At 41.7% G+C, this 25,541-nt stretch overlaps 1 protein-coding gene across 1 annotated transcript in view; it reads right to left on the bottom strand.

Annotated features, from left to right (window-relative positions):
* LOC146981653 (E3 ubiquitin-protein ligase HERC2-like) overlaps positions 1–25,541 on the bottom strand; it is a 301,808-nt gene that overhangs the window by 223,198 nt on the left and 53,069 nt on the right. Inside the window, exon 4 of the mRNA XM_085787083.1 lies at positions 23,977–24,199. Coding sequence (XP_085643209.1) covers positions 23,977–24,199 — 223 coding nt within the window. The remainder of the gene's footprint in view (positions 1–23,976; positions 24,200–25,541) is intronic.

Genomic DNA, 25,541 nt, shown 5'->3' with positions numbered 1-25,541 from the left:
GTTGGCTCCCTGTCTCACTCCCAGGATGTGCAAGGCCACTTTAACAGATGCAGCACACCACCTGACTATCCAGTGTTTTTCATTAAGGTGTCTCATTAAGGGTGAAGTTGAGTAAATGGCAGGTTGGACCAGTTAAATGTCTGAATGTATCTCAGTGTGTCCTTAACATCAACATTGTTTTTTTAGCTAAGATGGACAAAGATTTGATTGAGGATGAATCGAATTGACACTGTCAATTAGCTTCATCTATAAATGCTGTGGTGTGTGGCACAGGTTCACATACTTGTTCCTATTTAACTAAAAAAAAAATCAAAAAAAATGTCAGGCACTTGGAGGCTGGCAGTACTTTTTTGTTTTAAACAACAGTCAACATAAGATTTTTGATAGATTTCATGTTTCATACATTTTGTATCAGCATTTTTTTTTTTACAATAACAATAATGTATGAAATAATAGTGTAAAAAAAATCTGAAAATGGATCACTGGCAGTGATGAACCTACACAGTGAATCATCAACTGAAGCTGCAGCTACAGAGAGTTTCAGCTTTTTATTTAGCTCTACCCACAACTTGTTTTTGTTCACTTCACTGTTCTTGTCATTTTCAGCGGTTTCAGCAGCAGTTTTCAGCATAAAAAACTGACGACTAACTACCTGCTCAGCACCGTTTGGCAGATAGACACAGTTAGTGACTGGCAGTAACCAACACAGCAAAAACAGAGTGAATATTGTACCTGCATTCATCAGGTACCCAGAAATGTGACTTCAAATATGTGTAAATCGTGTGTGTAAAGGCTGACAATGTTGTTTTTACAACTAGATTCAGCTATTGATATTAAAAGATATTGAAAAAATGATTATTGCATAGTGTTAAATGATTCCCAACCCTAAACTAAATGTTGGACACATGTGCCATCCCACTCACTGTGACTAAGGTTCTCACAAGTCCACTGAAGGACAAACTGCTGCTGGCGATGAGGCGACGTAATGTGTTGTGCTCATCACGATAATGATGGATAGCTTTAAAACGGACCCTCGGCTTTATAGAGATGAATGTCCTGCTTGGCTTCTTACTCAGCACTTTGGCCTTTCCCCCACTCATTGTGCGCTTTATCACACAAACAACCTCACCAGGCCCAAGATGGAGATTAGCAAAGCCTGTCTAAGGGAATGGACCCAACTAAAGCCAATCAATCAAACTTGCTAATCAATCAACACACATTCAAAAAACATCACCAGACGCTCTTTGCCATGTGTGAAGCTTTGGTGTTAAGTAATTACAGTATCAGAACTGCAAAGTGATAGAGGAGCATTTGTGTGCTTGTATGGGATGTGATACGAGGATGAAGAAGTAAAGAGAGAGGCAAAAGTGTGAAAGAGAAACGGTGTGTAAAAGAATCCCACTGCTGCTCTCGACCGTCTCATTAGGCTAATGTTTTTTTATAAGGCACTTCAAATGTCAAGGCATTGGTGGATTTAGTGTAAACTTAAATTCCATTACCTGGCAGGCATTAATTGCTAACTGAGCCCAGGGATCTTTCCCCAGAGGCCTCTATGTTTCCTCTCTGTCATCTGGCTAACTATTCTGTCTAGACTAACTTAGAGCACCATAATCCACCATGGGGATCAATAAACTGCACATAATTCAGCTCCAATAATGAGCTTTCACTTCAACACAAGCGGCAGCCCTCTTCCCAAGGAACCGGCAGGGGCGTAAAATGATAATGTAATTATTAAAAGGACAGACAAAATGAGTAAGCACTTTCACACAGAGAGGGAGGGCGAGCCCGGCCTCAATTAGACACACTTAAAGCTATCATTGTTATTCGAGACAAAGCTAATCAAGGAGGAGATACAGGGGCATCCATTTCAGCAGGTAATGGAATGACGCTCGCTGGCTCTCCCATTTCCCCAGGCTCATGATGTTATAAAGGCCGCCCTACAGTCACGCGTGAGTGGGCAGTCTTTAATGGACTGCAATGGATGTGGCTTATTCCACCAATCGGAGAGACACAGGAGGGGATGTTTAAGATTCACATTGAATAATAGCAACACATAAAACCATCAGTGTGAGGGATTATTTTACACCTGTATTTTCCATTAGTAGTTAAAGAATTAAGAAGTCCCAGTTTGTATGTGTTGCATATTGAAACAACCTTTATTCCCCATGAAAGATTTAAATCTCTACAGTGTGAAAGCACATTGTTCATGTTCCATCCTTGCCATGGTATCAACAGATCTAACTAGCGCATGCATTCTAGTCCAGTATATAAAATGAAGTGTGTGACAAGTTATGATTTAACCTGGAGCCTTATCTGCTAACTACTCTTTCTCCAATTTTATGCATCCTTGAACTCAAGTGAAATCAAGAGGGGCTAGTTTGTTTTTTACACCCAAGTGCTCCTAATTCATCTGGATGCTACAGGGGGTCCAGGATGGATAAATCAGGCCTTTACGGAAGGGTTGTTCCTACTGTTTATCTGCTGGTGACATTTGCTGCACAGCCCCAACCACACCATAATTACCCCACTTATTCACTAAACAGGAATCATGCCTGGCAGGAACCCCCTGCCACAAAGGTCGCAGGACTTAAGGCTATATTCAGTCTGCGGAGTTCAATGGCCATGGCTTTATGAAAGGACTCCATTCATTTGAACATCAGCATGGGTTCACTTTAGCATGGTCTAAAAGGAGGATGGGGGCTAAACTGACTCGTCTCAATAGCTGGAACAAAGAGCATCGTGGCTGATGACAATGATGTATTTACAGCTGACTGCACAAGCTTTCCTAACACACAGCACACCTTGGCACACTCCGAATGTCACAGTTTCCATAGAGGACTGGCATTTGGAGTGGATTCTCCTGCCCCTCCAGCAGACAGCTATCCATATCCCAATGAGGTAAACTGTCAAGGGAGAACGGCACGCAAAAAAAACAACAACACGCATCTCAATGATTCCATTTACTGTCATCATTCATCAGGTATTCGGGTATTTTGTATGAATAGTGTGATTTCTCATAAAAAAGACAATTTTATATTAAGACATTTACCCATTTCCAAAAACCAACAATACTTACTATTTCATGATGCTAAATCTTGTGAACACACCCAAATTCAGCCTCACAAGGGAACTGCCAATTAAAACTACGGAAAGTGTTTTCCTGTTGCTTGGTGTACAACTCTTTAGCTGCCTTAAGTTGTGCATAGTCTTATCTGTCAAAGACAGTGAGCACAGATGGATGACGAGTGACAAAGGGATATTTAGTTGAGGTTGTGCAGTAATGAGTGTCACGTGACTCCCACGTTCAAATTTCAGACGGTCTCTCCTGATCCTAAAGCTGCAATCAACACTGGGCCATCTGCAACAGCGCAAATTAACATAATTGGTGTACATTACATGCTTATAGAGAGTACATTTTTATCCAGTATTCTTCACCCTTAACAAGATGAGCTGTGGAGATACTGAGAGAGCAACACTGTTGATTAGGCACAGATACCAGGAGCAGACAGCGAGACTTGTTGTCTTGGTGAAAATGGATGAACTGACAATCAGAGTTTGGTGAACAGCCAGGTGTTGGGGCCAGAGTGCAAGTAGGCCAGTGTGCGTCTGACACAAGCACCTTCCCTACACCTGGAACCGGGGCTGAGGTGATCGACAGCCTAGCCATCTTGTCAGACAGCTCACAGATAGAAGGCAGACAACACTTAGGCCTCTTCCAGCTGCTCTACCAGAATAAATTGAACTTGATTAGAATTAATCACGCTCAACCATGAGCAATTTGCAAATATCAGGGAAAATATTCAAGGAAATCTGCTTGGAACATTGTAGCAATGAACAAAGGAGAAAAACTCAATTGAACCAGTGCACCCTAGTTTTGACAATGTGCCTTGCACATGCAGATTTTTTTTCCACTAAAAATGCAGACATATGGACATGCAACTAAGAAGACACAATTTTTATGCACAGTGTGCTTCATGGGTGGCCTGTGATAGATTGAATTATTTACCAACAATCCGAGAAAGTTTCAGCATTGGTCAAGAGCTCACCACTGATACATCAACTCAAGGCTCTTAAATATTTCAGTTGCCTATACAGTACGATATATTGAAGTCTCAATTGCCCACTTAGCTAAAGCACTGGGAGATTTTTTCTGGCATATTACCAGTTACAATCCAACACAATACTTTCAAATGGTGCATATGGGTGGGTAGCGACGTGTCGACAGTGCCACTTTCCCATATTACAGGTTTCATGATGGTGCACATCATTAAAGAAGGTGTACGATGAAACTGTCATGATGAAGCCGCATCAGTCACATTAATAGAATTCATTCACGATGAAGAGGGAAGAAAGTCACCATAAGTTAGCTGTCTCCTTCCCTGTGTACACTATGAAAAGATGTAGTATGCAAACTGCCTGATTTTAAACTTGTATCTAATTGTCTCACGTCATGGGTCTGGGCCAGGGCATTGTTGCTTGAAGAATAAATTGGGTAATTCAATTAAAGTGCTTTCCAAAGACACATCATAAGTGATGGAGAATGACTCTAACCCAGGCCTGAACTCCGTGTCCCCCCCATCGCTCCGCTTGCCTGACAAATGGATGGCGGTATATAATTGAAACACATTGCTGCCAGCGTAGGTCAATAACATCGCTCTCTCTGCTCACCAGCACCAGATTAACAGACTCTATTTTATCTTCCCTCAGCCTGTCCCAGCTTGACAGAGCGGGAGCGTCAGCTGCTTATCCATAAAAGAGGCCCCTTATCTTGAAAATAAACAAATACATAAAGTGCAACAGCCTGCTGTCTGTCCAAGCAGTTAAGGGCTACTTAGTTTAAGGCAAACATGTGGGTAGTGTTTTGTTTAACACATCATCATATGAGATGAAGCACAGCTGTCACCAACGAGTCAACGTGAGAAAACGTGGACATTTTTTCTCCCCACTGTCAAAATTCTACATTCTGAGAAAAATAAATTTCTAGTTCAGATTTTTTTATTTTAATAATGTGGATTTTTTTTTTCTTATATCTGTTTAAGTGCAAAGTACAATTTCCAGTAAGATGTATAATCTTTAAAACCAGTGTCATTCAATGTCATCACCAATGTGAGTCTCAAAACCAAGGGCGAGATGTGTCTTTGGACAAGGAGAAGATTGCCATGGCCATATATAATTAACATATTTGATAACAATTAAAGACCCTGACTTCTGTAGATGCATAATGCAAAGCCGTCACTGTTTATGTATGATAAACATTGAGGATTAATTATCTTAAGCACAAGTGTAATATGAAGCTAAAATGGGTGATTATATGTATTTAAGCCCAAACATAACATATCTACTGGCTTAAATTAATTTGATAAACAAATGGGAAAAGCAGGGTTAGGGTTCAAGGGTAAAAAACTCCATTATCTCCCACTCCTCACTCTGTGCTTTCATGTAATTATATGTTAGGTTAGACAGAGTTAATTGAATCTGGTCCATTCAATTTGTTTACAGTTTAGCCATAAGGATTGGAAGCAATAATTCCTGACTTTCAACATCAGACTAAATGAGCAAGTAGCCACAAAATAAATTCACAAAGGGGTTATATGCACAAAGATTTGTGTGCAGTTGTGTGACTGAATGTGCATGTTAGTGTGTATGTATTTTTGTATGGACGTAAAGCTTGTGTTTATGCATGTTCCCACATGGAACACATACAAATTAGCCATGCCTGGATATTCAATTAAGTCCTTTTGTCAGGGGTCTATGTAGGGGCGGGACAGGATGCAGAGTACAGTAATCCGTGATCCACAACAAGGTGGCAGCTTCATTGTCTGTTTGACGGATAGAAATTATTTGCAGGCGTGCTCGACCAACAGATTAAACCACTGTTGGGGGGCGAGATAAGATGGCAGCCAGCGGTATGGAAGGTGCCTCTTCTTCCAGCTCAAACAATACCTTTAATCCATTCCATTCTCACAGTCAGGTTGTTTGACATTACTTTTCAGCCTCCCACACACTTATTCTCTCGCTCTGTCCCCTCGCTCATTCCTCCTTTCATCAAAGGGAAGGCTTAAAACATCATGTAAATTAATTTGTGCATTATATTTGAGGCCCCACAGCCAATGTTGAAGAGAGTTTCACTGTAACTTTATCCAATGAAATAATGATTTACAATTGTTTTTCTTCATGTCCTATTTGGCTTTCAGTGTGTGTAACCTGCAGCCAAATGAGTTATGAGCCAAAGCACAATTTTGTGTTCAATTCAATGCTCACTGCCTGCTTCTTTGCCAGCCATAAGGTTCTGTCCTCACTGCCAGTACTGTACTTTTTCATAGTGTTTTATTCTTGAATCATGACCTTGGCAGCATTACTTTCAGCTGAATGAAATCCCAACTCTATGCTGCAAAGGTCTGACCTTAAATATTCTCAATAGAGGATTCAAGTATGTTAAAAACAATACAGCTGAGAAATCCTTGACACCACACAGAGAATGTCATTGTTAAAATATATTACAGCTACTCTTTGACGGAAGTTTAAATACTTGCTCTACAACTAAAGTACATACACTCCACTCTTAAACTTAAGTTAACACAAGTTTTATTCTGATACCTTATACTTCACATAATGTACTGTACAGTACTCATAGCAACGAAGGATTAGTTTCTCTGAAATACAATCGTGCTGCATGATTTCAAAATCCTTGGATACAGAGTAAGAGCCTGTTTCATTATGTGTCAAATATTGCACCTCCTTACTTTATATTCAAAACTATTGAACCACAACAGCTGCACTCAAAGGCCATTAAAACAGACTAGTAAGAAGTTGACCTGACATTAATTGGCTGCAAGAAAGTAAAAACACATGAGCATTGTGTTTACAATTTTAATTAGATATTTAATATTGGAAAAAGACAACGTAAAAATTGAAAATTATGTATTTTAGTTTTCAATGATGACATTAGATTAGATTTTTTTATTCATATTAAGTATTTTCTAGGTATTCAAATCACAATGATCTGATCAAGAGTATTCAGTGTCACATCATCAAGTTGAGCCACTTGAGCAAGAAAGTTATTATACGCAGTAATCTCATTTGTCAGCAGAAATCAACGATGGAACAGGTTGATATATGCATCTCTTGCACCTGTGGGCTTAATACGGTGAATTCTTTAGCACTGTTGCTGAATTTAGAAAAGCTTCTGCAAGTGTGTGCCAACAGTTGGGTATGAAATGTTCATGTACAGTATGGACCACCTCCCTGTAAGCATTGATCAGGCACATCCTCAAACATCCACGCTATGTTGCCAGAAGGTTTCACCAACAGCTGTTTGTTCCAGGGGCAACTGCGTATTTTAAATTTGCTTAAGTAAAAATGATTATTGCCAATTAGATGCCCATTAATTGTGCAAGCATGGGATGCTGCCAGCTGTTTACATAGGGGAGAAAAATAGCCCTTCTTATTTAATTTTTCCCCTCAAAGCCAATAGCACCGTCTCTCGCTGCCTCTCCATACACGTACTGTAAATATAACAAAGAGAGAGTGGTTTCAAACACTGTATATCAACAGTAAATTAGTGAATTAACAGTGTGCTGCCAGAATAGGTAAAAAAAAATTACCTGCAGTAGCTAAAATAATTGCCAAAAAAAGAATGATTGTGAATGTTAAAGAGCCAAATTTGGGCTTTAGGCAAAGTTCGCAACAGTGAGCAAATGATTTAAACTAAACCGGACTGCAGTTATTGAACCATATGACAAAAACATTTACAGGACAAATAAAGAGGTGACTGTTAAAGAGATTTCCGTGAATTATGTACCAGAAAATCTATACCAACAAAGACAATATATTCACAAGTTCAAGTTAAACATCAACATAATGCCAAACCAATATCAGTTAAATAGATAAATAAACTATTGGGAAAAAGTCAAATCGAAAAGTTTTGTCCAAAGCCTGTAACCTACCTAACGAGATCATTACAGCTATATAGTGCTGAACTGTTGCTGAATCTGTGATGAATGGTTGTCAGCTGCTCTGGCAATCTGGACGGCTTTAACCTGACCCCACAACAATAGCCCTGGACCCTCAGCTTGTGCCCCAAACCGGCAGAAAGAGCTGAATTTAGTCTTTTCAATGCTTAGCATCTGACCCAGGCGCAGTCTGCTGCGTCTCAAAACAGCACACTTTTATTCCCACAAGCCCAGTCCTTGTTCAGTCTTAGCTTAGGACTTCCAGGAAGAAGCATCTATCGCAGGTGTCATTAGTTTACCTCTGACCCTTTTCTGAGCCGACCCTATTAGAGAAGTGGAGACTGGACACAACCTGTCTCACCTCTAAACACGGGCACCGAGCAAGCTGATGCTGCAATTGTGAGTAGACTAGAGGGATAAATAGCATTCAAGCTGTCGTGCGAAGCCCTGTGAAAGACTGTAGAAAAGATAAATGAATTTTGTAATCGAGGAAAATTATTCAACCATTTACAACCCCTGCTAGCACATCACTGTTATTCTATTTGTCTTTCACCACTTAAACTGTAAAATCATACAGAGTGTTGCGACCATTTCTCTCTCCGGTTTGTTGCCTCACTTCCACAAAATAACACATCATTGGACAGATAGCATCAATTCTGCCCACGGTAATCCCAGCACCTCTGGTTGTATCACTCATTCAATTTCAGCCGCTGGCTACGGCAAACATTGCACACTGCATCAAGATTACCAGAGAGAGGGGGTCGGGGTGGGGATAGGGGGAGAGAAGAAAGAGCTGTATCCATCATGTCATGATGCCCCTGTTATTGTGACAGATCAAATTCAGCCTCGTGTGTGTATGTGTATGTGTTTGTGTCTGTAAGGGATGCAAACCGTGGTGTCCTAGACTGGTATGGTCATCGTCCATGTGACTGTAGATGTTGTGACTAGATTTGTGAGGGTTCCCTGACTTAGATGACCTCCTTTATACAGTAGCTGGGGCCCTGACTGCCATGCTTGTTTTAGCTACTGCAATTAACCTTGTGTAGTTATAACCCTGCAACCCCACCCACTTAGCTGAAGGGCAGAGGGGGGGGAAAAAAGAGAACTGGCAAGAAAAGTGATTGAGAACATGGAGGGGAGAGACAGATGAGAGACAGGTGAATATTTAGGGCAAAAATATGGGGCAAAAATAGGTGCGAATAAGAAAAATCTAAAAACAAAAAGAGTTCGGGAGGAGCTTAACTATTTTAATGATGTGGGAACTAGAGTAAGGAAGAGATTGGAGCTTTGGTTGCTTTCCTGCCTGCCTGCCTGACAGACTGGCTGGCTGCATGCCTGGCTCATTGGTTGGTTTGCTGTACTGTTTCTCTCCTCTGGGGGACATGGGTTTGCAATGCCGGCCTTTGAGAGCTGGGGGAAAGATGAAGAGGCAGTGTCAGGCTGCCTTTTAATGGTCAGGAGTGTGGTTAGTTCCACTGACACAGGCCTCTCCCCTGTGACGCCGGGTCCACTCCACATAACTGGCCATAATTCAACTCATTTGGCAGTTTGAGGTCTCGGAGGTCTAGGGATAAAAAGTGTGGAGAGGCCTAATGGCAGACGGAGGGACCAGCTGAGGGCACTTCTTACGAGATCTCCGCAGGAGAACATTTCTGGAGCAGACCCTGGAAACCACAACGATCCATTAGTTACTGAACAGGAGGAACAGGAAACACGCGAGGAGAGAAACAGGGAAACAGAGACTGTTGCTGCTCTACAGGTACGGTATAGGTTGTGTGGCTGTAGTACAGGTGGAATGTAAGAGCCTTCATCTCTTGGAGCAGCTTTTTTCACCTTATCAGCATATACTGTAACATAACATACTGATAATTACGTTACAAAAGCAGCAATCAAAAAGAGAATAAAATTGCTTGATCTGTTTTCATAATAACAACCCTTTAAGATCTTGAAATAAACTCAAATTCAACGAATCCTAATTAGGATAAATATTGGACTAACTTTAAAATGCAGATAGTGTACAAACACAGGCACATACACATGCATGTGATATCTGACAACTGCTCATGAACCAGTGTTAAGTCTGTTGGTGTTGATACTAAGAAAGGGTTAGATGACAATTAAGTGATGTGGTTTAAAATAAAACCACTACAGCATTGTAAAGTAGAATCCACCAGCATCACAGTGAGACTCTGTGACTCTGCAGGGTGCTATGCCACCTAAGGGGTATTAATTGAGATGTTGAAGAAGTAAGTGGGATGGGACCAAGGCAGGGCACAGTGTGTGTTTGATAAGAGAAAGAATATTTTGGCAAATTCTAGTCTGGGCATGTTTTCGGAGGCCCTTTGAGATGGCATAGTGAGAGCATCTGTGAGAGGGAGAGGCAAAGACATATTTCTGAATGTGCGTGTGTGTGTAAATGAGAGAGAGCCCTGCTGACCCCAAGTTAGAGTGTTCTGGCTACACAATTAAATGGTGTTGAAGCATGAGAATGAATAATCAATCTGCTTTATTATCACTGATGTGAAAATTATAATACTGGTGAAAGTGGCTAGGAAGGTTAGAATATTTTCTTATTATCACAAAAGCCTGTATCAGAACAGTGTGTGTGCGTGTGTATTTGCATCATAGTTTGTGAATACTTTTATCTTAGAAAAAATAGGTGGGTCACTGGGTGTCCATACATGCTTGCATAAAAATATTATTCTGTCTGGAAGAAATATGTCAGTTGAGTATTACACACTCAGACATACCTCAATTTGCTCATATGCAGGAAGCAGGCATCATCATTGTATCATATCAAGATGGAGGGATGAGGGAGGAAAAGGTTTAAATTTGACAAAGGGAGAGGTTTCCAGACCAAGTGGGTGTAATTTTGGGATTAGGATTCTCTGTATGCTGGTTAGGGGACATGTATATGATGTGAAGGTTAATCACAGGCTGCAGTTTTGTAATGCTAGTCGTCACTACACTGCAGTGCAATCAGCACTGTGAGAAAATAAGTGGGTCACAATGCGAGACCTTGATTGAAATCGCGGTGATTATAGTGCGGCTTCAGCTCTGATTTTGTGGGTTTCCCAACATCTGTCCTCGAGAGGAGGAACCCATATGAATGAAAATAGGCAGACAATGTAGGAGTGTAAGCACGGCCTGCAGAGATGTTACGTGGGTGCATGCACGTGCATGCTGCCACTTCACAATGCACATGTGCACATCCTAAAAAAAACAGTCATGAGGCTGCACATACTGTACATTGTATTGTTACTTTGTCTAGCTGGACACCGGACACAGCAAATGTAATGTATATGTTTACTGAACAAATCACACCCCCCATTACTGAGCAGGATAGGGAAATGGCATAAAATGGAAATGATATTGGTATATAGATTTCTGTCCCCTATGATAATCATGATCAGTCAAATGATAAACTTTCTTCTTTTTTTCCCTTTTTGAATAAAAGGTTTTCCTTTTACAATAAATGCAAAAAGCTTAGAGTGAGACTATGATCTTCCAAACACTATGAGCTTCCAAACACTAATGCAGTTAACACATCACAGCTCAAAAAGCTTTCACATGTCATCTGTGTAAAAAGACAAACTAAAAACATACAAAGATGGATATTCATATATCTGACACTAACTCTTACTATCAAACAAAAATGTGTAATATATGCTATCATAACAGCTTCTATGCTAAGGGTGACAAACTGAATTTTGTACTTAGTGATAGAGTGGAGTAACTGCATGATCAATATAGTTTTTTTTCCTTTTTTTCTCCTGTTCCTGCCAAGTTGGTTGGGAGTCTATGTGAAAAACAAAGTACAGGGTGAGGGAAACAATGCTCATGCCATTTAACAGCAATGTGAAATCAATATATGTTCTGAAATGGCAGGAAAAAACATCATTGTAAACTAGTTATTGACGTGTTAAAGTAATTTACACTTGCTAGTACAAGACAGATCGTGGCAATATTTATTTAGCTGGCAAGCTGGCGGTGGGAAAACGATACGGCAGCTGCAGCTATCACCAGATGCTGGTGTTACAATGTCCGTCCATCAAACCGCCCCCCTCCCTTTTCCCCCCTCTTCCTACTCTATACCCTCCTCCTTCACTTTCCCAAATGGCTGGCTCCCTTTTTGCTGCAACCTGACAGTCTTAAAACAACTGTATAATTAGGGCTGCATCTGTCACACAGGTTTATCCTGGCTCTCTGTTTGGGAGTCAAAGACTGTGGGAGACACTTGAGGACAGCACAGGAGCAAAGGAAAGAACGGACAACAACACTCTACCCCACAAATTACTATTTGCTCACTTGTGTGGATGCTGTAAACGAGGTTCTTAAAGTGGACAACGAAAAACTGTTCAAAGTTTCATTTAAATTTACGTATTTCACATTGGATGAAGTGCTACAGCAGATAAGGCCAAACACCTGACGGCACACCATCAGACAACAATGCAATTAGTCTAAACCAGGGCACCACTCTATCCTAGTAACCTCCAAAAAAGACAGAGAAAAAAGCCAAAGGGTGGAAAAAAGAGGAAATATGCAGCTGTATGGTGAGCTGTCCCACTATCAGCTGCTGCAATTAGGGAGCACAATGTAAAATGTCACAGCGGATCTGTATCATCGGCAGCCCTGTCACAGGAAAAGGCCAGGAAGAGTGGAGGAGAGGAGAAGAGCACAGTACAGCGAATCCCATCGGCAAAGCCTGTTTTAGTAACATGAGAGGGAAGATCGTGTAACGTTATGGCAAGACAACTCTGGGACTCTAGTTCAGATGCTGTCCTGTCACCCCACTCCTATTAAGAAGGGACAGAGACAGGAAAAATATGATTAAATGGCAATATGCATTAGTCTTCTATGGGCTGACAAAATGCAAGAGGGTAAAAGTGCACATCAGGTAGGGATAAATGTGCATGTAAATCACTGAAGGTGCGCATAAATCACAAAAAAACTAAAATGGTTCATGGAATAAGGAAAAATGTTTGAATGTACTTCAGTGATAAGCACATAGATATTAATAAATTGACCAATGCCAAATATGCTTTACTTTTAAGTGCAAGGGGCGCCAAACGTACAGCCCATGGGCCAAAACCGGCTCGCAGGATGAATTTGCCAAGTGTGAAAATTTCATAGAAGACAGAAGAGACATAATATTGTTGAAATTGCATGTGTTTTTCTCAAGAAATTTCACGTTGTTCATAATAAGTATTGTAGAGGGATAGTTCATGTAATGTAAACATCTTAATAATGTACTTCTTATCATTCAACAATTAGAGTTCTCATTATTTATAGGTTATTATGCTTTTATTTTACTAAATTGCACTGTGTTGTATGTGGCTCCTAAACTAAAATGAGTTTAACACTCCTCAGTGACTATTTTTGAAAAAGAATTTGGAAAAATAGCTTTTGAGATATTTCTTCAAATTACAAAAATAATTGTATAGCATTGGCTTATTATTTTTGAGGAAAAAATTGAATAAATGGATACAGACAGAATAAGATCAAATAAAATGGAATATGTTCTAAATTACACCAGATAAAACAGTTTTTCTCTTCCATCCTGCCTGAATTGCTTTCACGCTCCCACTTTCCATCTCTATAAGGAAAATAATGGTGACGAAAGATGCCTTTTAATTTTCGGCTCAGCATCATTTTGACATGTGTAACTGATGAATCTCCACAGGATATAATAAATCATTTGCAGATTTCCTCCCGTTTTTGATCAAGTTGGAATGACCAGACTTCTGCCCAGGCTCATTACATTTGGGAAGCAGATTGAATGCACGCCTAGGCATGCTCTCTGTTATTGCCATTATAAACTCTGCACAAGCTTCTGAGCAATTGTAGAATTATCACCTCTACACATGCACACATAACACTCACACTAGCAGATATCTGTGTTCACACATAAACACGTGGGGAGCAATTATTGTATTTGTTTGAAGGAAAGCACCAATTGAAATGTATGTCTTTGTCTTTCATCTAGGTTAAGAGCTATGATCTCTACACTGTCATGCATATGAAACTGCAGGACACTTGATGGCTCCTAGGGACAGAATGGGAACTATTTGAAAGATCATGCCTCCTTGCTGGACCAACAGTACTGTAAAGAAGATCCCAGGCAGGAGGGAGCACAGCATAATATAAGCTCCCTCTAGTGGCTTTACAGCAGATTGCACAAGAAAGAGTGGTGGTCAGTGTAGTGGATAGAGTTGTGTCCTTTTTTGGTATTGCTGAAAATAAGATCATATTGAAGCCTTGTTTTGCTTTGGAACTAATAAAGAAGATTTATTTTGTAAAGTAGTAAATTATCCATTTTGGCCTCTGTGTATGTGTGTGTGTATTTTTGCGTGTGGAAGAGGAGAATGTGATAATATTTAAGGTGTAATAAAAGTGAGCAGGGGGGGCATGAGGAAGTGCAGTATGCAGTATGTGTGTGTTTGTGTGTTGCGCAGGGACAGCTGCCTGCCGAAGGAGACAGTGAAGGTTCATTCGCAGTACCACAGAACCCCCCTAGCTGGGCTTGCCACTGAGGAACGGAGATGCCCAGGGAGAAAGATAAAGACAGGGAGATGCGAGAGTGAGTGTTAAAGGGGTAGCAAAACGAAAGAGAGAGGAAAAGAGGAAGCATACGAGAAAGAGGGAAAGGGGAGAGGGTGTGTATTCATATTTTGCCTATTTTGCCACAAGCTTTTCAAAGGCTACATCTTGCCTACAACACATCTGGGAATGGGAGTGAAAGTTGAAGAGTTCCTCCTGCTCTTTTCTCTCAGTTCCCCCCAAACCCACTTTTACTCCTTCCCCCTTCCTTCCTTCTTTCCATTCAGCCCTCACCTCTCTCTCTCTCCCTCCCTCTTTCTTTTCCTTCCCTTCACCTCCTTAAACACAAAACTTGGCAGGACTTGCTGTCTACCTGACCTCTCCCTGACATCAATTTCACTAGTCTTGTTTAGTTAAAAATAAAACATAATTTCTGCTTTTTAATCAAGCACAATTCCACCATTCCACTGGTTTACTTTAAACACAGCAACAAAATCAGCCACACCATTAATACTGAAGAAGAAACAACTAAACTAAACTGGGACAATGTTTAATAGAGGTGCGAGTTATTTAGAAATCACCTGCACCAGCTGTCTAAAAATGAGACCGTCTGGGGCAAGAGACATCAGCGGATCTAGGCTTTTTCTATAAACACAGAAAACAGCAAAATGTTCAGAAAGTGAATACTGATATGGAGCGCTATGATTCCTCAGAAGAGGCGTCGGCAGGTTAAGAGGATACCTTTTTCTCTATATATTTCTACTGTTTTAGTCACGGCTGTGTCTTCTTTCCAATTTCACTTTTTTCCCTCTATCTTCCTTTCTTGCCAAGGTTTATCCCTGAGGTGTCCTCTGGGGCTACCTACTGGATAAGCCATTTGAAATGCATTTTCTAAAGAACCTTCCGTTCCATTTTTGAACTGCTGCTATCTCTCAAAATGTCCTTAAGAAAAAGTGTGAGAGAAAGAACGCTAGCAAATGTTTTAAAGTACTCTCGCTGTACTTTTGTGTGTAGTTTACACATACAGAGAGGAGCCACAGTTTCCCAGCAGCAGTGTGATACAGACTTCTGGGACTGTGATCTGTGCTGGTGGGTACTGCAGAATGTGACCCGCTCTGAGAGAAACCTCCACTGTGCCAGTATTGTGCAACTCAACAGGAGCTGATGGAAAGGCCAAGCTCATAGGGCAAAGTAGGAATTTTAATGACATCATCCACTGGTAAAACTGGCTTAACTTTCTCCGAAACCTGGTACATACGTTATTATTTCAAATTATAAGATAAACTACTCTAAGAATGACTGAAAACATCTAGCTTGTAATAATTTAAAGGTCAACATATCATTAGGAAATATACAGTATGACCCAATTATGAATTTTTGACAAATTGTTCCCCAAGCATATACAACATACCAGTGGACCCCATTATTTTCTAAATTTGCATTTTATCAATGCACTTATTGCAAAGTATTTTTAAATATTTGAAAGGCCAATCTAGAGACCTAAAGCCCTGATCAGTCAATTCCCATAAAGTGCATCACTGTGCCACATCATGGACTGCAGCCTGCTCTGTCAACCAATTATGCCAATTACAGCCAGAAACCCCTGTGGTGTTTTGATAAGACCTTCCACCATTTCTTCCAATGAAGCAATTTGTTCCAGTATTTGTTTACAGAGAGAGGCTGTGACTCGCAGCGAAAATAATATTTGTTATCTCCATTTGCCATCAGAGCAGAGTGAATCCACCACTGGCTAATCTTAACCTGGCTTTCTCATTGAGGTTTAATCTGGTCATGGCAACTTAGCATCGAGTATGGAGAATGTGTGTACGTGTGAGAGTGTGTGCGAACATGTGTGCGCATATTGTGTGTTTGCATTTTAGGAGGGTGCAGAGGAGAGAGATAGACAAGCCAGTCATTCTCCTCCTGCCCCCCTCCCTCCGCCCCAATCCATGTCAAGAACCAATCACGTGTGAAAACTTGCCTTAACTTCCCTTGCCTGTGTGACTACAGCGTCAGACAGAGTTTGACAGATCTGTGCGCCACGGAGGCGTCTCCCCGCCATTTGGCATGCCATGCGCGTCTGGTGCGCTGGAGACTGCCTGTCAAACGCCTATGAGTCGGTGGCGCAGCCAGGGACCCTACGGAGCGCCAGATGGGCCATTAAGGTAGTATTAATGTAGATGCCATCGATTTTCTCCTCTGACTGGGACATGCTCTCTCGAACTGCGAGCAGCTGCTGCCATTTACTAGGACAGCTTCCTGCTAACTTTGGCCAACTGGCATCACTAGTGACTGACTCAATGTAATGATACACTTTTTCTTCCTACTATACCTGTGACTTTTGTCTTTCTTTTTCACCCTGCCCTCCCATTCCAGACGGTTTAACTGGATAAAGCTGATTACTTCCAGCTTTGCCTGCCACCAAAGTGTTAAACAGACACACACTCTTGCACATGTAGGCAGCGATTTCCTCTCCCTTTCTCTCGCAGACACACACACACGCATAAAAACACTCTAATAGGAGTATAGAAACTGGATCCATCTGTACACCCACTCTTAAGCTCATAATCAAGGCATGATATTCAGTAGTGTACGGTTATTTCTGTTTATGCCCTACTGAGTGCTAATATCATGCTTTAATTGAGAGAAAATTGGCTGTTGGCAAGAAACAGAAAAGAAGGTTACCAAAACCCCAACCATGGATAAGTGTTGCAATCAGTAATATTCTATTTAGTTAAGTAGCCTAAAATGGGATGTTTTGAGATCATTATTCAAATCACATTGACAAAATCCTATTATGAGAATTAGTTTTCCAGAAGGAAATGTACAGAATTATTGATGTGTAATAAATGTGCTTTCTGCATTACATACACTAGGGGCATATTAGGAAACAGTGGGGCATGCGATTCAAACTGAAACAAGGTCACAAACACCATATTCTCTCGTTCACACTGAGCAAATAATGCATATTTCAAGTTCAAACTTTGCATGACATCTATTGGTAAAAAGTATGGCAATGAAATATGCCTATAGTGAGTTCCAGAGTGCAGCAGAAGTCGTAACACTAGACATTTTCAACACTGTGGCCCTAAACAAGTCAGAGGAAGAGTCAGAAAGATGGGTTTGTCTTGGTACTTTTGAAAAGACGCAACATCTCCAGAGGCACAGGTTAGCCTTCCTACACAGCTGAGACTACATCCCTCTGTTCCCGCTCTTCCCTGTCTCTCACTTGCCTTGCCTCTCATTTTTCAGTAGAGCCCAGGGCCTGAGAGGAGGAACAGAACAAGCGTCCTTTGAGGTGCCCCTGGGGGGAGATGGGTATAGTAGTTTAGGTCGCTGTACACCCACACTGAGTTCCCACGTACTGCATAACTTGTAACTGCAGTGTAACAATAGACAAGTGATAGAAGTATATACCATATACTGACTTTATTGTCTGCCAGCCTCTCGCTTACTTTCTCCTTCTCTCAGTCCCCCTCTCTTTTCAGCAGCATCAGCCTGAGTGAGATGTGGGGGAGGGCCGTCTATGTTTGCGTCCCAAGAGGCAGCTCAGATGAGGACTACAGGGTTGGCATCACCGGTGGTCAGTGTTGAAATCAAACGCACCGTCACCGAAGCGCAGCAAACGCTTCTGCTCCCGCACAGCCGTTAGTGTACTTGTGGTATCAAACTGACACCTTCTCCCTTGGCTGCTCCTGACAAGGAATTTCCTCGTTTAAAAATTAGCTGCTCCATGCCAAGAGCACAGCGGCAATTTGTACAGTTGTGAATAGATTTGATTCTGAGTAGATGAGATAAATGCTGGTGACAAATAACAATATGCAGGTCCAGAGGGTACAAAAGCACAACACTCATACAATATGAACTGTGACAAAAAATAACATTATCCTTTGTTGATGACCTTACAGTGTAGAATGAATACTGAAACAGCTGTCTGTCAACTCAGCCTGATTTGAAGGTAATTTCAAGAGGCTCTTCAGAAAAATTACTAACCAACCTCTTCCAAAAATGCAAACCAGTTTCTTCACAGCTGATTGAGAACAGCGACTGCTATTTTTGTACTTGGACTCGATGAATAGGGTCAGCTTTTATCTGGGTATCTACATATTGAAAAAGAAGAAAAGTGGTACAAATCAGCATGTCTGCCAAGTAACCAATACAGCAGAGAAAAGTACATGCATTATTGTGTGTATTTCTGACAGCCTAGCAGACAAGATTAGGGAACGCACAGTTATTGCAAAGTAAACTTGAGGATGAGGAAACAGGGTCTGTATATCGATGTGAGATGGCATAGGGATCCATTTCCCACAGCTTTATCCAGGAAATCCAACCTGCGATGAACAGGATCAGTTCCTTTATTTACAAGGCGCATGTTATTGCTTTGCCATGCAAACGCTTTCAAAAGCACTGTAATGCCATCCCGCTATTGTGGGGGAATGATCGCTGCACCAGGACAAGCAAGCCAGGCTTTGATGGGTGCAGAATAAAGGTGTTACAGAGCTAAGCAATGTGTGTGTGGGTGTACTGCAAATAGGTTATTTTGGATGTTTTTTTTTAGAAGAAAGGCGGTATTACTGAGGCCTATTGGTGCACCTAGGTATACTTCCAACCAAGGCGATTAACATGAAAGGAAATATCTAATGTTATTTTCCACCGCTGTGAAGAGAGAAGCAGAGAAAAGCCTGTAATCACATTATTATTTGTGTCGGAGATCAAGATCAATCAGGGTTAAAAGCGTGTCACAATGTTTAACAATAACAATGGATGGCTTCTTCTTGTACTGTATAGGAGATGTGCGCCACACAACTGTGTGAGATGTGTGATTCTGAGGCTGGGGTGGGATGACGGGCTAACAAAGACTCAATTTCTATCTTTTTTTGTTTCACTTCGACCAGAGTTGTGATTTAAACAACACCTCCATTCTGAATCAATACACCCTTACTCTCTCTCTCTCTCTATTCCTCTCTCTCTCTCTCTCTCTCTCTCTCTCTCTCTCTCGCTCACACACACACACACACACAGTTTGACAACTGTAAATGTGACTGGGAGTGTTTCCTAATAACATGCAGAAAGAGAAGTAAGAGGCACCACTAGAAAAAAGACAAGCATAGAAGAGGCTTCACTCCCCTCAGAGGCCTGTACTGGAAACAAGGCAGCATCTTAACGCTCGGGGAAAAACGCAAATACAGACTATATCAGCATAAACAGACAAGAGAAAACATTCAGTTGCACAAAAAGTGACACTTATTTTACAGTATGTACACAGTGTCTTAAAAATGAATGAAGAGCAGACTGTGAGAGACTCAGTCTCTTCTACCATTCAAGTGTGCATACACAAAACCAATATGACTTTTATGATCCCTCCAGCAAACAGATGAAACGAACCACTGTGTTCCTACAGAAAGGGTGACTACTAAGATTCAGTCACGTAAGGTATCGAGCTGGTGAGCAAGCAAGTGGTGAGAGGGAGATTCAAACTTAATGAGTGCTTTGGCAGCTTGTGTAAAAAAAGCAGGGAGGCAGGCAGTGATTAACGGAACACTTCAGAGTACAAGGCACAGCGGTGCTCAAAGAAAACAGTGATGATCTCCACTTAATCGCGGAGAAGCCCGGAGCATCTGCCGCCAGAGCAGGGCAGCGGCACCGGCGAGCTCCCGCTCCGCTAGGCTGTCATCTCCAGAGAGCTGTGGCCATATGCTCGGCTCTGCCGCAAACTCACAGGAAGTTAATTTTCTGACAAAACACAGGGATAAATATGACATTCAAACAAGTTGTGCTCAGCCAGGCTGAACACGGATGCCGTGCCAAGCTCAAGCTGCACACGTGTCACACTTAGGAACAGAGTTTATTTTCATGCTCCCACGGTCGCTTTTTGCCTAGTTTTGTAGAAATACAATGGGTGGTACATTTTCAGCAAGGAGGTGTTAACCTACTTAAAGACTTAACTATGCTATGTATACAGGGAGAAAGATTCATGCACACAAAAACAAACACACCTATGGTACATGATACTTGGCTTGATACTACCAAGGCTACCACAATAACAATCTCCTGTGACAGCTAATTCTTATCAAAATGTTTATATAAGGCAGCACATGGAGAACAAGAGAGGGACTGTCCTATCTGCATACAAACACATTCATCAAAACCCTGAGAAAATGACAATGTCATTGTTCTAATGAGGGGGAAGGGGAGGGGGGCAGAGATATGAGAGGGGGGAAAAAATATAAGATTAACTTTCATTTCCGTTCACAGACATCGCACCCCACGGTGTGACATTAAAATAATGTCAGTCAAACCATTAAATAGGAGCTCTGGCTAACCTTGTCTGTTGCAGGTGAAATGCCATAGTGGGCCTGAACAAAGGGCTCACAGGTGTGAGCAGAATCCTAACACCTTTCCACTAGGCCAATAAAGAAGAGAATATAGTGTTTCTCAGATCTCAACGGCCTGCCACCGCTCCATTTCAAACAGTAAGGAGAAACGGAGCCTTAGGGGTAAAGCCAGCAGTTCCAACCTACAGATTCTTTACAACAATAGCCAGTATCGTATAGTACGGAGTCTGGGGGATAAATGGAGGTGGAGCAGCTTGTCTGGACATACTGCAAAAAAAAGCACACAGTGAGGCAAAGTGGATGAAAGAAGAGGAAGGATGGTGGTATACAAGGGAGAGGGCAAGATCTGGGCCTCTACCTGGGGCATTCAGAGGCCAATGGTATGACTAGAACAAGAGGAAAGGGTGACTCTGGGATACACATACCACCAGGTCCCATTCTCTGCCACTGCTTCTGTATTTCCCTCCATCAGTATCCTTTACAGGAAAGGGTGAGGGCTGGGTGCAGTCATGCAGATCCCAGTGGCCTTTATCAGTAAGGAGAGGTGACAGTTTTGGTCTCCAGGCCTCCATGCTGTTGCCAGGTGGCTGGGTACTCTCTGCCCCCTCCCGCCTTAGATCAGTCTCATATGAACTCCAAGGCCTCTCTTCTGGGAATTTCTATCTATGTAAGTATTATGTAACTGCTGGCCCAAGGCCAGAAGAGCAACAGATAACACAACAATCAAACAGTATATCGATTATTAAAAAAAACTGCAACTGTGCTGGTAAGGTAAAAAAAAGGTTGACAAAGTGCTATGTTCTTCAATGTCATAGTCGCCTTTTTGTCTTTTTGTGTTGTCTACATTATTATGTGTACTGTCATTGAACTGTTTTTATGTTTATGGGACTCCAGATGGAAATTAGCACCTTTGCTATAATCCGGCACATTTACATGTTTTTTTGTCCATTAATGTGCACTGTCCCATTCAAATAAACAAATAAAGTAAAGTAAAGTTAAGGTCAGACCTTATAAGGAAATGTTATTCAAAAACAAAAGACTCAAGCCAGTTATCACTAACTGACTAAGGAGGTACGCAATTTCAAAAACTTTTAAAGGGATATTTCAACATTTGCCATAATCCCTATAGTTTTAGGAACAGGTTCATTACCTTTAATTGTCAGTGCAAGCTGTTTTTAGATCCACGGGGCAGAGACGCGAGCTGCTCAGCTAACACAACGGAGGCTCATGGTATTTCTACGTTTCCCCTCATCAAACTAAATACACAACCAAACAACTCCAAAACACTCTCGTGGACAAGTTGTGACCTGCACATTCGCCACTCTATGAAGTAATAACGCATAATTATGTAACATTACAACACATGAAGCAAATACTCTACTTTTGAAGTCACTCTGTCGAGCAGCCTTGTTGGGAATGTAGTTACGGCTACGCATTTACCTCGAAAACAACTTATTATTTCATAGCGTGGTGAATGTGCAGGTCACAACTTGTCCATGAGAGCGTTTTGGAGTTGTTGGGTTGTGTATTTGATAGGGATGGGTACCTTTCGCATTTGATACGGTATCGAAAAAAAAGAAAAAAAAAAAAGTTTATGAGACTATAGTCTTGTCTGAAAAAATGTCCGTTTTTACTGTGGGAAAAGGAGAAACATGGAGAGACTCCTACAGCCATCAGAAAGCTCTGTGTGAAACTTTGTGAAAAAAAAAAAAACAGAAACTGCGGTGCAAACTCTGCAACATGTGGACTTCACGTTTTGAAGAGAGGAGAGGGGGAGACTTCATCCTCGTTTACATGTGCTCTCATTACGTGACGAGGACATGACGGACCTCTTCGGTACGGATTGTCACAACAGTCCGTTCGTCATTGTTAAATGACGGACGGCTGTTTTTCAGGTAGTGATTTAAAACGACGGGCTGGCGCTACCGCTTCTCCGCGTCTCATTTCAGAGAGAGTGAGAGAGAGAGAAGGGGGGCGGGCGCGAGTGTGCGGGGCTCATGCAGACTGCACTCTCACTGACGCACGACGAAGGTGCGTTCAGGTACCGAAATGTGGTACCGATTGACTTTATGTGAATCGATACTCGGTACTTTGGTGGGAATTCGGTCGGTACCAAAAAAGTACCGAATTTCGGTACCCATCCCTAGTATTTGATGAGTTTGACGAGCCTGGAAGCCTGGAAAGCCTGGAAATACAGCGTGCCGTGCAAAGCTCACGTCTACCCAGCCAATCTCAAAACAGCTCGCACCGACAGTTAAAGGTAATGAACCTACCCCTAAAACTATAGGGATGATGGTGAATTTCCCAAAATGTTGAAATACCCCTTTAAGAGTAGGCTATACTGACTTCAGCACAGGAGACTCAAATGAAAACAGATAATGATATTTAGGCCAACCGAGAGAGAGTGGACAGGAATACTCTTCCTCTTTTTTAATCCATCCATTACAATATGTGGGAGTCAAAAACTGAAAGACTTAATGTATAACAATGCACTAATGTAACTGCAAGAGACTGGGAAAATCTGTCTGAGATGTAATATATCCAGTACACATGTGAACAACGGCGCATACCCATATATCAAGAGTTGAGTGGCAATCATTCACCTAGATGCTGTCACATTGCAGTAAATGGGCTTATTTTGCATGAGAAGGAAGAGGGAGTGATGGGCTGCAGCGAGCGAAAGAGGGACTGAGGGACTGAATCAAATGATATGAGTAGGCAAAATTAAGCTCCAATGCAAGTGGAGCACTTCACAAGAGAGCCAATTTCAATTCCACAGCACTTAATTTAGGATTTGTATGGTTCAGCAGCATGCTACTGTATGGTAAGCCATGTAAGGACAGAGATAGAGAGAGACAACCACCAAAGAGCCATCCAGACCCTTGAGGTATTCATCACACGCCTGCCTCCATCAGACCCTCTCTCTCTCTCTTTCTCACAACAATTAATTAAAAACTAATGATATTATACTTTAGAGATTATGTAGATGTTTTAAGGGGGCATTATAAAATCACTTGGGTTTAATGAGTGAACATTTTTGTGTGTTTTATGTTGTGTGTGTCATGAATGGATATTCAGAAGGTGCCAGTGTTAATCGTGTATGTAGCTTTGATTTGATTGTTACTGTAGATAGACTATAATTGCCATACCTGATGCTCTTTGAAGTCAGCCCTCTGGAAGTCATAGCCCAGCTGGGCGTAGAAGTTATTCCCAAACCCATAGGCCTGTCCACTTTCAGTCCGTATGAAGCAGTGTCGGCTTCCACAGGCCACCCCAACTATATTGGCAACATCCGCATCCCAATCACTTTCTTCTTGTGGTAACTTCACCTCCACAATCTGGTTCTTTACAGCTCTCTCTCCATCTCCAAGCCTAGAAAACACAAACAGAAAATTCATTTTGAAAGTTTCTACTGTCATGAATAAGACAAACTAAGATCTTAGGGGGAGACTGTTGAATTCTCCTCTCTAAACATTAGCTTTTTTTGTTCGTCTGATGTAGCATAACAATAGTGCACACATGTACAGAAGATTGTACTGAAGATTTCATGTCCATGTTCCAACTTGTCAGTGTCTAGGTATCAATACTTTGTTTTCATTTAAGAACAGGAAAACATGAAATTTCAGTATATAACTTTTATTTTACCATAACAGCAATGGTGTGATGTTGTCCTCAGGTATGTTGTCTTTACATAATACACACAGCATGTCTAACAGGCATATTTCAGTGAGGTCAGTTTTACGTTCCAGGGGAAAAATAATAACTGAACCAAACTCAATTTGTAGCTGTACAAATGACTTTACGTAGACCTGCATAGCTGAGCGTTGTGTTTCTGTCTGTGTCCCTAGTGTGAGTGAACAAAGAACATCCAAGACCCCGTTTCAAGATGAGCTGGTCAAATGTAGCCCCAGCACCCCTGTGACCTGTGAGCTCCCAGCAGCTTCAAACAGAGCTCTGCTGTTTGCTTCTTGATAAAATGCTCCTCTTTGTATTTGTTTCCCTGAGCCAGCGTCATAACCTGCAATGCCCCGGCCATATCTACTAGTTTGCGGCATGTCTGGGAAAAATAACAAACGGTCTTCTCCATTATTTCCACAAACGGGGAACGAAAGGTCTTCGCCCGCTGTCCCCACGAGAGCCTGTATTGATTACAACAATGCTTCAACTCAAGACAAGACCACTCTGGGGTCACTGCTATTTCCATCAGAAAGTTTGCCAGTTTAAATTTACACAGCTCCCTTGTACTCTCCTCCTCTCTCGCCTCCAGTGAGACACACAGGAGAGCTGAGGAGTTTTCAGATATCAGAGTGCCAGTTGTGTAACAGAGATGCTCACCCTTTGCTCTGCAAGTGGGTGTTGTGGAGCTCCAACTATAGGCTCCTCCAACTATAAGCGCCCCACTAGAGAGCCCCGACCTGCTTAGAGGGGTCAAAGCATCATGAGAGGAGAGAGAGAACGAGACAGGGAAATGGAGAGCGAGATAAGGAGAATGAGGGACAATGGGAAATGATGAGAGAGTGAGAAGTGATGCCTTTGTTTCTTTTATGTATTTCTCTAAGGTCCGCTGTGCTACTGTTGGAGTACGTGAGGGCCACTGAATCACTGCAGCCCCCAGGTCCTAAGATGTCATTACAGCCAGACGGGCTCCTGGCTGGAGACGTTTTAACAAGGAGGCTCATCAGGAGGAAAACAACTGTTTGTGTCTAACTATGTT

This window comes from Trachurus japonicus, chromosome 9 (genome assembly GCF_045865225.1).
Source record: "Trachurus japonicus isolate A0001 chromosome 9, Traja_1.0".
NCBI lineage: Eukaryota > Metazoa > Chordata > Actinopteri > Carangiformes > Carangidae > Trachurus > Trachurus japonicus.
Note: the sequence above shows the minus strand (reverse complement) of the source record. Positions and strands in the feature narration are given on the sequence as shown.